Source organism: Galeopterus variegatus, unplaced genomic scaffold (assembly GCF_000696425.1).
Source record: "Galeopterus variegatus unplaced genomic scaffold, G_variegatus-3.0.2 Scaffold3032, whole genome shotgun sequence".
In the NCBI taxonomy this organism is placed as follows: Eukaryota; Metazoa; Chordata; class Mammalia; order Dermoptera; family Cynocephalidae; genus Galeopterus; species Galeopterus variegatus.
In genome coordinates this window covers 22,754-37,709 of record NW_007729143.1, presented here as the reverse complement: position 1 = coordinate 37,709, position 14,956 = coordinate 22,754, and the positions used below count along the sequence as shown (strand labels likewise).

The following is a 14,956-nucleotide window of genomic DNA, read 5'->3' as shown; positions in this document are numbered from 1 at the left end:
TAAAAACTGGGCAAATAAGCTGAATAAACATTTCTCAAAAGAAGACATACAAATGGCCAACAGGTATATGAAAAAATGCTCAACATCACTAGTCATCAGAGAAATGCAAATCAAAACCACAATGAGATAACATCTCACCCCAGTTAGAATGGCTATTAAAGACAGAAAATAACAAATGCTGGTGAGGACGAGAAAGGGGAACTTTTATACATTGTTGGTTGCAACGTAAATTAGTATAGCCATTATAGAAAACAGTATGGAGGTTTCTCAAAAAAAACTACACATAGAACTACCATACAATCCAGCAATCTCACTACTGGATATATATATACAAAGGAAAGGAAGGCAATGTGTTGAAGGAATACCTGCACTCCCATGTTTACCATGGCTCTGTTCACAATAACCAAGAATTGGAACCAACCTAAATGTCCATCAATGAATAACTGGATAAAGAAAATGTGGTATAACTTTGAGATACCAACTCACTCCAGTTAGGATGGCTAATATCCAAAAGACTGAGAATGACAAATGCTGGCGAGGTTGTGTTGAAAAAGGAACCCTCCTACACTGTTAGTGGGACTGCAAAATGGCGCAGCCTTTATGCAAAATGATATGGAGGTTCCTCAAACAATTACGGATGGAGCTACCACATGACCCAGCTATTCCACTGCTGGGTATATACCTAGAGGAATGGAAATCATCATGTCAAAGGAATACCTGTTCTCCCATGTTTATTGCAGTGCTATTTACAATAGCCAAGAGTTGGAACCAGCCTAAATGCCCATCATTGGATAAGTGGATAAGGAAAATGTGGTATCATCTACCAATGGAATACTATTCTGCTATTAAAAAAAATGAAATACTACCATTCACAGCAACATGGATGGACTTAGAGAAAACTGTATTAAGTGAAATAAGCCAGGAACAGAAAGAGAAATACCATGTTCTGACTTAATTGTAGGAGCTAATAAAAATAAATAAATAAATATACAAACAAACGGGGGTGGGGGGTGAGAAGAAGACACAACAATCACAACAATTACTTGAACTTGTTAAAACAAGCGAACATATATGAAGATGATGGAGGGGTGGGGAAGAGGGAGGGAGGAAAAGGAGGAATTGGTAAAGGGACATGAAAATCAACTATAATGTATATCGATAAATTAAAATAAATATAAATAAATAAATAAATATAAATGAAAATTAAAATGTGGTATATTTACACAATAGAATACTACTCAGCCATAAAAATAGTGAAATTCTGCCATTCACAGCAACAGGGATGAGCATGGATAAAATTATGTAAAGTGAAATAAGCCAGGCACAGAAAGAGAAATACTGCATGTTTTCATTCATATGTAGAAGCTAAAAAAGTTGATCTCAGAGAAGTAGAGAGCAGATTCGTGGTTACTACAGACTGTTAAGAGGAGGGAAGATGGGGTATGGGAGAGGGTGACCAATGAGCACAAAACAGTAGCAAGATAGGAAGAATAAGATCTATAGAATTGTACGGAGACTACAGTCAACAAAAAATTACTATATAACTTCACGTAGCTAATTGAGAGGATTTTGAATGTTTCCAACACAAAGAGATGACAAATATTTGAGGTGATGGATATGCTAAATACCCAGATATGATAATTGCACTCTGCATAAATGTACAAATATTACATTGTACTCCATAAATATATACAATTATCAAGCATCGATTAAGAAAAATAAATTTTTTTAAAAGTCAGACAAAATAGATCAGAAGTTACCAGAAACGGGAAGAAATAATGAGAAGTTAGTGGTTAATGGGTAAAGAGTTTGTGTTTAGGATGATGAAAAAGTTTTCGAACTGGAAGTGGTGGTTGCACAGCATTGTGAATGTAATTAATTACACACAACTGTGTGTTTAAAATGCTTAAAATGGCAATTCTTACGTTATATATTTTTTTAAAGAAAGTATTTTGAAATAAATTTTTTAAAAAGCACACAACAAAGAAAATTTGGGATGCTGAGAAAATAGTACTTCAAGGGGAAGTTTAAAGCACTAAATGCTTATATTGAAAGACAAAAAAAAAGTCTCAAATGTATGGCCTCAGCTTCCACTTTAAGAAACTACAAAAAGAAGAGCAAAAGAAACCCGAATAAGCAGAAAAACAAGGGGAAGTTTAAAGCACTAAATGCTTATATTGAAAGACAAAAAAAAAAGTCTCAAATGTATGGCCTAAGCTTCCACTTTAAGAAACTACAAAAAGAAGAGCAAAAGAAACCCGAATAAGCAGAAAAACACAATGATAAAAATCTGAAAGGAAATTAATGAAATAGAAAGATAGAGAAATCAGTGAAAGCAAAAACAAGTTCTTTTAAGAATATCAGTAAAATTGACAAACCTTTAGCCAGAATGATCAAGAAAAAAAGAGAGAAGACAGAATAAGTTATGTAAGTGGAAAAAATTCAAAACAAAATTTTAGTAAATCAAAGTCAACAATACATATGAAGGATAATACAATATGTCCAGGTAGGGTTTATCCCAGAAATGCAAGGATGCAATTTATCATATCAGCAGACAAAAAAAAGAAAAGAAAAAAACATGATTATTCCAATACATGCAAAAATATATGAAGGATAATACAATATGTCCAGGTAGGGTTTATCCCAGAAATGCAAGGATGCAATTCATCATATCAGCAGACAAAAAAAAGAAAAGAAAAAAACATGATTATTCCAATACATGCAAAAAATAAGACAAAAATATCCAACATCCATTTCTGGTAAATACTCTTGGCAAACTAGCAATAATGGAAAACTTGCCTGACTTGATAAAAAGCATCCACAAAAAAACCTACAGCTAACATCATACTTAATGATGAAAGAAAGAATGCTTCCTCACTAACATTGAGAACAAGAATGCCTGGTCTTGCCACTTCTATTTGACTTGGCAAATAGATTTACCTGGAGACAGCAAAAAGATGACAAATGATTTAAACAGAGGTTCTATCTAGTGAAATAAGGCAAGAAAAAACAAATAAAAGGCATCCAGATGGGAAAGAAAATAAAATTGTCTTCATTTTGCACACAACGTGACCATTTATGTAGAAAATTCAGTGGAAATCTACAAAAACCCACTAGAAATAAGTGAGTTTAACAGTTTCAGAACAATAAATCAATATAAAAACTCAATCATATTTTGCTACACACAGTAACAATCAGAAATTAAAAGTTAAAAACCAATAACATTTACAATACTATAAAAAAGCAGAAACTACTTAGGGATAAATCTAATAAAAGATATGAAATAACTGTATACTGAAAACTATACAACATTTCTGAGAGAAATTAAACAAGATCTAAATAAACGGAGAGAGACACTGCGTTCATGGATGAGAAGACTCTGTATTTTTAAGATGGCAATTCTCCCTGGATTGATAATGTAGATTCAACACAATCCCAAACAAAATTCCAGCAGCCTTTCTTGTAGAAACTGACAAGTTGATTCTCAAATTCATATAAAAACGCAAATGACCTGAATAGTCAAAATCACTTTGAAAAACAACAAAAAAGTTGGAGAAATCACAGGACCTGGGTCCAGACATTCTAAGGCTATAGAGCCAAGAATTTCTTTGTGTATCCTTCTCATATGGCTTTTCCTTAGGGCAATGTATATTTGTAAAGCTATGGAAAATTTGTACACAAGAAGAATTTATAAGTACTATGCTGTGTTTTCATTTCATTGACCATAAATCATGGTCAGTCATGATGCTGATGATAACAGTTTTCAAGTTTGGATGCAGACCTTCTAAAATGGAGAATAACTGAGTTAATGTAGTAATTTCAATTGTGATATAGTATGTACTCTATGAAGCAAGTATTTAAGGAAAACTACTGTTCTTCACCTTCTGGGTTGTGAGGCTGACAAATCACGGATTGTGTCCTGCTTAGATATGCATGTCCCGGTGAACAGCAGAGTTCCCAGCACATAGCAGAATCAGTGAACATTTACAGAGTTCAAGTAGAAACCAACCGAATTATTATGGTAGCAAGACAACAGTCACTTGAAAATTCTCTAAAACAGACACAACTGATAAATGGACAATTTCTAGCATAAAATGTTATCTGGCTATGAATTAAGAACTTAATGAGATTAAAGAGAAATGACCTTATATCTTCATGTTAGAAGCTCCTAATTTTTTCACATTAAATTTTCAAATACTGTGTAGTTTCAACATCACTGACCCCACTGGTACTAGCTTTTCTGGTAACAATAATAATCATCATCCACTGGATGTCAACTCTGTCCTAGAGGCTATGCTAGATGTTTTATACTTTTTATTATTTTACCTGCTATTTCTGTACTTCTCACTACACTAACCCTTCGAAATAGTCATACTTAACCCCATTTTTCCAATAAGGAGACTAAATAAAATGCAGAGATATGTTGGATGACTTCTCACAGTGTGTGATAAGCTGAAAAATGGTCCCCCCAAAAGACACCCATGACCAAATCCCTAGAGTCTTTGCATGTTACCTTATGGGGGGGGGGAGTTCTTTACAGATGTGACTAAATTTGCCACTAAATTAAGGATCTTCAGATGTGGAGAACATCCTGGATTACCCAGATGGGCCTTGAAAACAATAACATGTATCTTTATAAGAGGAAGGCAGGAGATTTTACACATACAGAGAGAGAAAAAGAGAGAGAGGAAGAAGGAGGAGAAGAAGACAGCAATGTAAAGACACAGGGAAATTGGAGTGATGTGGCCACAAGCAAAGGAATTCCACCAGCCAACAGAAGATGTAAGAGGTAAGGAACAGATTCTCCCCTAGAACCACTAGAGAGCATCCAGTCCTGCCACCATCTTGATTCTGGCCAAGTGATACTGATTTCAGACTTTGGGCCCCCACAAGTGTGAGAAAACAAATTTCTATTGTTTTAATCTACCCATTCTGTGATAATTTGCCACAGCAGCCTTGGGAAACCCACACACAGTTATAGTACTTGGAGCAAAAGATTTTTTAGATACAACACAAAAATTACAATTCATTAAAAAAAAAACTTATAAGTTCGACTTTATAAAATCTAAAAACTTCTCTTCAAACAACACTGTCAAAAGAATGAACAACAAGCCGAAGTCTGGGGTAAAATGTTTGCAAAAAAGATACATATCTGATAAAAGACTTGTATGTAGACATATAAAGAATTCTTAAAACTCTACAATAAGAAAACAATCAATTCAACTTAAAAAGAAAAAGAAAAGAAAAAATTGGTAAAATATTTGAACAGACACTTCACCAAAGAAGATACATAGGTGGCCAATAAGTAATGAAAAGACGCTTCACCACTTTGGTCACACACCTATTAGAATGGCTAAAATTAAAAACTGACCACAGTAAGTGTTGACAAGGATGTGGAGGAACTGGAACTCATATGCTGCTGGTGGGATTGTGAAATTGTGCAGCCACTTCGGAAAATACAGTCGGCTTCCTAAAAAGTTAAACATATATCTACCACATTTAGCATTTTGCTCCTAGGTATTCACTGAGAGAATTAAAAGCACACATCCATACAAAGACTTGCACATGAATGTTCACAGAAACTTCATTTGTAATAACCAAAACCTAGAAAGAACCCAAAAATCCATCAAGAAGTGAATGAACAGACAAGCTTTGGTACAGCCACACAATACTTCTAAGCAATAAGAGGGAATGAAGGATTGACACACGCAGCAGATGTACAAATCTCAAAACAATCATGCTGACTCAGAGGGAGACAATATAGACTATTTATTGCATTATTCCACATATAAAAGATTCTAGAAAATTCAAGCTTATTTAGAGTGACAGAAAGCAGATTAGCAGTTGCCTGGACACAAGGGAGAGAGGAAACAGAAAGTGGGAAGGAGAAGGATTACAAAGGGCCCAGGAAGCATTTGGAGTGAGGGGTGTGCTCAGTATCTTGATTGTGGTGATCGGTGGCTTCACACGTATGCTCATATGCCCAAATATACCAAACTACATGCTTCAAATATGTGCAGCTTATATGCCAATTGTACCTCAATAAAGCTACTTTTTCTTCTAAAGTCAAAAGCACTCTGTGCCGCCTAAGACAGTGGGAAGCCCAGGAAAGGTTTGGTAACCAGAAGCAAAGGGCTGGGTCTGCCTTAGAGAACGAAGGCTCACCCCAAGGAGCTGCGGTAGCCACCCCAGCAGGTGCTGGAGCAGGTGGAGACAGCATAGCACAGAGGCACTGACCCACAGAACTCCACTCAGTGATGGGAGCTGCACAGGAGGGAGGCCACATGTGGTGGGAACGAAGGCTCACCCCAAGGAGCTGCGGTAGCCACCCCAGCAGGTGCTGGAGCAGGTGGAGACAGCATAGCACAGAGGTACTGACCCACAGAACTCCACTCAGTGATGGGAGCTGCACAGGAGGGAGGCCACATGTGGTGGTGTTTGTTGGGAGAAAGAAGCAGGCCAGGTGGAAGAAGACAGACCTGTTTATACCTTTGCTAGGAAATGGTCAGATTCACTTTGTAGTCACTAAGTCTTCCATGAAATACACAAATTTGAGGACGTTTCTCAATAAATATTTTTCCTGAAAACACAAAAACGCAGCTCCCAGGCTGTCCTGCCTCCCTGCGGGGGCTCTGGTCACATGTTCTTCTGCTCCCTCCTCAGGTCAGGCCCACTCCCATCCCCAGCAGGAACTGGGAGTGGATGCAAAGGGACCCGCCTCCAAGGCCCAGAGTCTGTACATAAACACATGCCTTAGAGAGTAGCCTGCAAAAATCCAGGGCAGTTAGTAAAATGCATATTCCTGGGCCCTGGGACTCTGAAGAGTGGTTCTGGATCAAGCCCAGGAATCTGCTCTTTTGTGTCCCAGGTGACATGACGATGGCCCTGCAATCAAATGCTGAGAAACAGCAAAGCAGCCCCTGACAGGAACCTGCCAGGGGCTGTGTCCTCCTCAGCCAGGCCATGCATGCTGTCAGTGCCGCGGGTCTGGGAAGCTCGGCCTCGGCCCTCCAATCCCCACGACATCTAACACCCAAGACCATCCAGGGAAGCCAGCCGGAGGTTGCTTACTTCACAGCTGCTGCTCTAAACCAAGCTCCCAGGCCAGCTTGGAATCTCTAGATGAGGTTGCCGCCGGCCAGCAGGTGTCCAGTGCAGGCTACTCCAGCCTCTCCTCTGACCATCAGAGGTCTCCCATCTTCAGATCACAGGCCAAGGAGTCCAGAGGCCATCAGAGTGGACACCCAGGCATGGCACTGTCCCACTTAATAAACATGCAGGGATGGCCACTGTGTGCCAGCTCCCTGCTCAGCACTGGGCTGCCCACAGGAGGCCACCAACTTGATGGAAAATGGGCCATGCACACAGTATCATAATGGGATGAGCAGTGTTAGCGGGACAGGATGCACCCCATTCCACAGAAGGCTGGAGAAAGGTCAGAGGCCGAATGGTCAAGGCCCCACAGAGAAGATGGCCTTTGGGGCTTTGAAGGAAGAGTAGTTCTCCTTCTAGGGAAGCAGGCTTTGGAGCCACAGTGACACTGCTTCTGACCCCAGGTGAGCAGCCCTGGGGAAGCTGCTTTACCCTGAAAGCCTCTTCCTAGAATGACTATGACATCATGTCGCGGCTGGATATTAGAAAGTTTCATGCGCCCAATTGGCCCTCGCATCCTTTCTCATGCTGCATAGTACAGCCAATCTCAAAACTTTCAACCCAGGCTCTTAAAGCTCTACTCTGATTTTGAGGACAGGGCTCAAGAGAAGCAACAGGCCCAGTCCCCAAGCCTGGACCTGCTCCCACAGCTCATCTCCTTCCCGCTATTTTGTGCTGTGAAACTACTGATGGCCAATATGTCTGATGACATGCTTTGGTTACACAGCCCTGGAGCACCCAGGGGCCCCTCACTCTGCAGCTGTCACTCCCACCGCAGAAGGCAGCTTCACCAGGAAAGCACCTACTTGTATGTGGGGTGAGCTTGGGGTGGGCTTCACGGGGTGGGCTTTAAAGCCGGACTCCAGACTCCTTTTCTGGCACCTCACCCCCAGGTTCTCCTGTGTGTATGAGCATTTGGGGTCAGTTCTCAAATGATGCCCCCTCAGGCCAGGGTCAGGCTTTCCATTTCTCTGGCTCCTCTCTGAGCCCCAAGGCATGGCAGGGGGAGGTTGGGGTGCAGAAGGCAGGCACTGCAAAAAAGCTGACCAACCTCACCTGCAGTCTGCCGGCTCTGTCTTCCCACCTCATGCCATGTCAGGGACATCAGGGATGCCGGTGGAAAAATGGCCTCTCCACAGCAGATCCTGAGTCCCATGAGGATTCAGGTCTGTGTCTTCCACAACGATTGTTGGGCATTATAAGAATCAGAAAGAAGTCAACTTTTCATTCCCTTACGACTCCCATGCAGCCAGACACAGAAGGAGCCATCTTTTTAAAATTCAAAATGATCACAGCCCTAAATGCAAAACCCCAAAATATAAAATTTCCAGAAACAGGAGGAAAATTCTTGTGACCTTTGGTTAGGCAAAGATTTTTCTAGATACACCACCAATGTTTTGATCCTTGATATAAAAAAACTCAGAAATTGGACTTCACGAAAACTAAAAACTTCCGCCTATTGCAGGACACGGTTAAGAGAATGAACAGACAAGCTCAGCCTGGGAGGATGAAGGACTCCTATGCCTGCTCGCTGGCCACTGAGGTCTGTCCCTTCCTCATCATCCTGCTGGTGACACCATCAGCTGCCTGACAGGGAAGGGGAACTCCCCAAGGCAGGTGCCTCCTGAGAGAACGAGAGCCCCTGGGGAGTCTCCGGGGGGACAGTAGAGGGGCTGGGGCCGACTGAACATGGCTCCTGGCCCCATGGGGACAACGATGCTGGAAAGACAGAGTTGGATGGCCGGGGCACAGGGCCCAGCCCCATCCTGGCAGCAGCTCAAGCCCAGAGCACAATGAGAGGGAAAGGGCCCAGGAGGGGCCAAGCAGTACCCTCCATTCAGAAGTTTCCAAAAGGACAAGCTTCCTGGTGAAGACATAGGAGGCAAGCCCCTCACTGCGTCTGTGAGAGCCTTCGACCCTCCGTCCCTCCTGGGAGCATCAGCCACATGCACCTCCCACTTCACACTGGGCCAGAAACCCACAGGTGCCTGCACCTGACGGGAAGGAAGAGCCAGGCAGCCTCACCACAGAGGGCGAGGGCATGTGTGAAGACGGCCACAGCCACATCAAGGGGACAAGCCAGTGGACAGCATGAGTAAGGTTGCAAGTGCATTGCAGACAGGTGACCCCCATGCCCAACAAAACGACATACGGCCAGAAAGCGCACCGTCCCAAATGCAGACCACCACCCTCCTTCATCCTTGGGAAAGATGACACAGCCTTTCCCAAGTGGCGTCCCACAGAACGCTGGCCCAGGCTATCCATGCGGTGCCGTAAGCGAAACGGGCTCCACTGCCCAATGCAGGGGATCAAGACCTTTTTTCCCCATGGAAATCTCCCAAAGGGAGCAGTGTCCAAAATCCCCTGTGCCCACCCTCCACCCAACTCTCCTCCCGTAATCTCCCTACCCCAGGTTTCTGCGACAGGCTCCCAAGTTTTCTCCCACCTACAGTTGACCCCTAAACTGCTGCCAGGCACAGCGAGTCTGCCCAAGCTCTGTACCTTTCACAAGCCTGTCCCTGGCCGGGGTCTGCTTCTCCCCTCTTCCCTCCTTCATCGAGGGAACATCCACTGTTTCTCGCGAGACCTTGCATCACTGTCTCTTCTGAGAAAGCTGCTGACTCTCTGGACAGAGCTTGCCGCCCACTCCCTCTCCCACCGACCTCAATGCCCCCTGCCCACCTCCAGTGAGGTTGCACGGGAAGGTGAACTTGGCTCCATCTCCCTGTGCTCCTGCCATGTCCTTGCAGGACAGGGACAGTGGGTGTCTGGCATTCAAGGAAACCAAGGTGAGCAGTGCCCCAGCAAGCCTCACACCCCAGGCTCCCTACCCCGCCCTTTGTGCCATCAGAGAGGGGAGGCCTCTGGGATATGGTCACTCCTCCCAAAGAAGCCACCCTCCTGCACAGGCCAGGAGCAAAGTCTCCGCGAGGACTTGCCAGACAGATGCGGGGGGGGATTCCCACCACATAGTAACAGGGCACGTTCTTAGCTTCTGATATGATTGTTGCTATGAGCAGTACAATTTACCCCAGATACTCCTGTGGGCAGTAGGGAAAAACAAGGACTGGGGTATTGCTGTCGCTCAGCAAGCGTGCTCTCCCAGGCCTGCGACAGTCCCTCGGCTCCTGCAGCTCGTAACCCGGCCTTGTGTGCCCCATCTCTGCTCTGGGAACACTGGCACATTTGTGGGGAGAAGAGGAACACCAGCAGCCCCTCAGGGGCTATGTGGCCAACATGGCTAACTTCCAGAAAGGGCTCCTGAGACCCCAGACCAGTTCCCCACAACAAGGGCCACAAAGGCCGAGGGGATGTTTGCCACTCATGGAGGTTTGGCTGGCTGCTCGTCTCGACATCCAAACACACATGTGGACAAGCCGAGGCTGTTAGCACAGCAGTGGCAGACCTTCAGCAGGACTTAGCTACCAGATGTGACCCATCCCAGGAAGGTCTTTAAAACCCTTGACACACAGCCTGCCGATGGTGAGGGTGGCCGCTTCCCCGGCCTGGCATCGTCAGGGTCAGCAGCTGGGCATCCAGCAGGCAAGAGTCAATACCAGAAGGGTGGCAGGCCCAGCACTGGCCTGCTCCAGCAGAGCCTGCAGGCATGGCTGCCTCAGAACCAGGCGCCGATGGTGAGGGTGGCCGCTTCCCCGGCCTGGCATCGTCAGGGTCAGCAGCTGGGCATCCAGCAGGCAAGAGTCAATACCAGAAGGGCGGCAGGCCCAGCACTGGCCTGCTCCAGCAGAGCCTGCAGGCATGGCTGCCTCAGAACCAGGCATTGTAACCCCAGCTCTGCCTGCCCCAGGGCAGGATGGTGTTGAGGCCACTTTCAGGGCAGACAATGGCTGCGTGGCCCGCACAACAAAGTCTTTTGCTTGGAAGCCTTTCTGAGTAGGCACACTGGCCATGCTTGTGCAAGCGTTTCCTTATCTGGCAAGTGCAAGGCTCAGGTCCGAGGAGAGAAATCAATGAACAGTGAGGCTAAAAACATGGGTGATGTATAACCTTGCCAGCAGAATTGCTTAGCAATCGGTCTAGTTCACATTCAAAATACAGGAAACCCACCCAGCATATTATTATTACAGAAACAATTCTAATTTAATTCAACAAAGAAAAATGCTGCACTTACCGTGGCTAACTCATCAAACTTGCCGAAGAGCTCGTTGAGGAGTTTCACCAGCTCCTGGGCTGTGCACTGGGATGCCAGCCCCGTGAAGCCCACGATGTCAGCAAACAGGATGCTGCAAGAGAAAGGGGTGAGAGGGCCACCCTCCTCCCAGTCACTTGGGAAATAATGACCCCAGAGTTGTAGAGACGTCTACATCTACAAACTACTTTAGAATAAATTACCACATTTATTCCTCTGTGCAGGCTGGAAATGAAGGCTCCCTTGTTCCCATTTTACAGGTGAGAAGACTGAGGCTCAGGAAGCTGCAGGACTCCCTCTAGGTCAGAAGGGATTAGCTGCTGGAGCCATTCAGAGCTCGCCATCTCCCACACTGACCTCATACCACGTGGCGAGATGCCGCCCACCATCCACCAGGCCTGCCCCCTTCCCTGGGAGGTCCCGTGACCGGGTTGTGGCCAGCAGCACCCAAGAAGAAGTGGCATGGTTTTAAGAAGTTCATAAGCCCTTCCACACCCTCTCTTTCCCCTTGCGCCAGCTGGATGCAGGTGACCATGAAGCCTTGGGTGGGGTCAGAGCTGCATTATGGGAAAGATGGAATTCTTGAATTCCTGCATGAAAGGGCCGTCCCTCAGTCTGCAATGAGAACACGAAACACGTTCTCTGTGCCAACGCCTCCTCATCCTGGGGTGTCTATTTATTGCAGAGCTGGGTTCAGCCTAAATAAGTGTCCACCCACAGACCAGAAATATTTTTATGGAAATGATAAGACTTTAAAAAGATGTTTTCTTTTGTTTTTTCTTCTTATAAAATTAAAACATGCTTTTTGCAAAATATTTGAGAAATAAAGTCGTATATGATTTTTTGTCTTTAAAAATTTTGTGGCTTTAATGTATAACTTAAAACATGATAAAACACGGTCCCAATCATTCATTCACCTTTGTTCAAAGCACTCTCGGCTTTTCTCTAACTTTGGGACTTCCTGAACCGTAGACCATCTCCCAGCATCCCTACATGAAAGCCATGAGTGCCAAGTAAAGGTAAACAACGATTCCTGCTGACAACAGAGGGTGTCACCAAAGACGGGCCAACAATCCAGGAGGGCAGGAAAGGGTCAGGGGCTTAGAGCTTGGACTCCATTGGGACTTCCCAGCTCCACTGTTTACAGCAACCAGACCCCAGGCCACCTGTCCATCCTTTCATCCGTAAAATAGGAATAAGACTAGAGTCCATCCCATACCTAATAAGAGCTCAATAATTATTTATAATCAGTTGTAATAATGTGTGTTATCATACATTCATTCATTCACTTGCTCATTCAACAAATATCTATTGAGAGCTGTATGTGCTGACATTGTTCCAGGTGCTTGAGATGTAGCAGTGAACAAAAGATTCAAACAAAAATCACTGCCCTCAGAAAGATTCCATTCCACTCAGGGGAGGGGGAGACATTTAGAGTATATAAAGGTGACGTGCATAACTATAGAGAAAACTGAAGCAGGAAAGATGGGTATAGAGCTGTGTGTACTGTTACCTAGGACCAGTCAGGTGAGTCCTCAAGGAGAGGAGAGAGGGAGGCATGCAGACATTGGAGAAGAGGATTCCAGCAGAGGGAACAGCAGGTGATGTTGCTGGAATTTTCACTGGATGCAGAATTCTTGCCTTTTTATTTCAGCCTTTGAATATGCCATCTCACTGCCTTCTGGCCTCCCTGGTTTTTGAAATCAGCTGCTAATCTTACTGAAGATCCCTCATAGGCAATGAGTCCTTTCTCTCTTGCTGCTTGCAAAATTGACTCTCTGTCTTTGGCTTTTGACAGTTTGACTATGATGTGTCCTGGTGCAGGTCTCTTTGAGTTGATCCACTATGGAGTACACTGAGCTTCTTGGAAGTGTAGTTTGCTTTCCCCAAAATCTAGGAAACTTTTGGCTGTTATTTCTTCAAACATTCTTTCTGCCGCTTTCTCTCTCTCCTCTCTTCTGGGACTCTTGTTATGTGTGTATTCACTATGAATTGCAAATGGTGCACTGAGTTTGGATTTTAACCCTAGAGTGATTCAGGACCACTGGAGGATTGTAATGAGGATGGTGAAGAGAGCAATGAGATGTCTGCATCTGGGATACAGAAGGACATCTCTGACCATGGCTGGGGGTAGCCAGAAGGGCTGAGGTAGGGCTGGCCACCTCAGCAACAGGGATGCTCAGTTTCCCCGCTTATCTCAGGCTGTTGCACCTGCGCCCAGCAGCATCAACCCACCAGCTGCTGGGGGACCAAAAAGCCCATTAGGGGCTGAAGATAGGAGACTTTTCTGCAGGGAAGAAACATGATGACTCCACACGTCTGTATTTTTGTTCCAGACAAGAAGAGAGCTGAAGGAAAGGCACTCAGGTGTCCATGTACCTTGCCCAACTCCAGCTGCAGCTCCAACTATAGATTTCATTGTGCTAAAAACACTTAACATGAGACCTAATCTCAAAAAAATTTTAAATGTACAAATATTATTGTTGACTATAGGTACAATGTTGCACAGCAGATCTCTAGAGCTTATTCATCTTGCTTAACTGAAACTTTCTGGTGGTTGACTAGTAACTCCCATTTCTCCCTCCTCCCAGTTTCTGGAGACCACCTCGCTACTCTTTGATTCTATAAACTATTTTATATACCTCATATAAGTGAAATCATGCAGTACTTGTCATTCTGTGACTGGCTTATTTCACTTAGCATAATAACCTCAAGATTCATCCATATACTGTCACGTATTACAGAATTTCCTTCTTTTTTTTTTTTGACCGGTAAGGGGATCGCAACCCTCAGCACGGTGTTGTCTGCACCACGCTCAGCCACTGAGCGCACCGGCCATCCCTGTATAAGAGCTGAACCTGCGGCCTTCGCACTACCAGCGCCGCACTCTCCCGAGTGAGACACAGGGCTGGCCCAGAATTTCCTTCTTTTTTTTTTTTGACCGGTAAGGGGATCGCAACCCTCAGCACGGTGTTGTCTGCACCACGCTCAGCCACTGAGCGCACCGGCCATCCCTGTATAAGATCTGAACCTGCGGCCTTCGCACTACCAGCGCCGCACTCTCCCGAGTGAGCCACAGGGCTGGCCCAGAATTTCCTTCTTTTTAAGGCTGAATAGTATTCCATCTTATGTACATATCACATTTTATTTTTAACAGCTATATTGAGATACCACTGTCATGAAAACTGTGTGTATGTGCATGTACATATAAGTGAGCATGTAATTGTATATGTCCATGGCATACAACTTGATGTTTTGATATACATATAAATCGTGAATGATTACAGTCTAATTAACATACCCATCACCTCTACCACTACTGTGTTACTACTGTGTATGTGTTCAGAAGATTAAATTTAAGATCTAGCCTCTTAGCAAATCCCAAGTATACAATAAAGTATTGTTAACTACTGTCACCATACTGTATGCACATTAGATCTCCAGAACTTATTAATCCTGCCTAACTAAAACTTTGTCCACTTTCACCAAGATCACCCCATTTTCCTCTCTTCCCAGCCCCTGGCAAGCACCATCCTACTTTGCTTCTATGAGTCTGACTATTCTAGTTCCACATATAAGTGAGATCATGCAGATATATCTGTGTCTTGCTTATTTATCTTTTTTTTTTTTTTTTTTTTTTTTTTTTTTTTTTTT

At 44.3% G+C, this 14,956-nt stretch overlaps 1 protein-coding gene across 1 annotated transcript in view; it reads right to left on the bottom strand.

Moving 5' to 3' along the window:
* The window catches only part of ADCY1 (adenylate cyclase 1 (brain)), a 111,917-nt gene that overhangs the window by 88,971 nt on the left and 7,990 nt on the right, over nt 1-14,956 (bottom strand). The window contains exon 3 of the mRNA XM_008583761.1: nt 11,285-11,396. Coding sequence (XP_008581983.1) covers nt 11,285-11,396 — 112 coding nt within the window. The remainder of the gene's footprint in view (nt 1-11,284; nt 11,397-14,956) is intronic.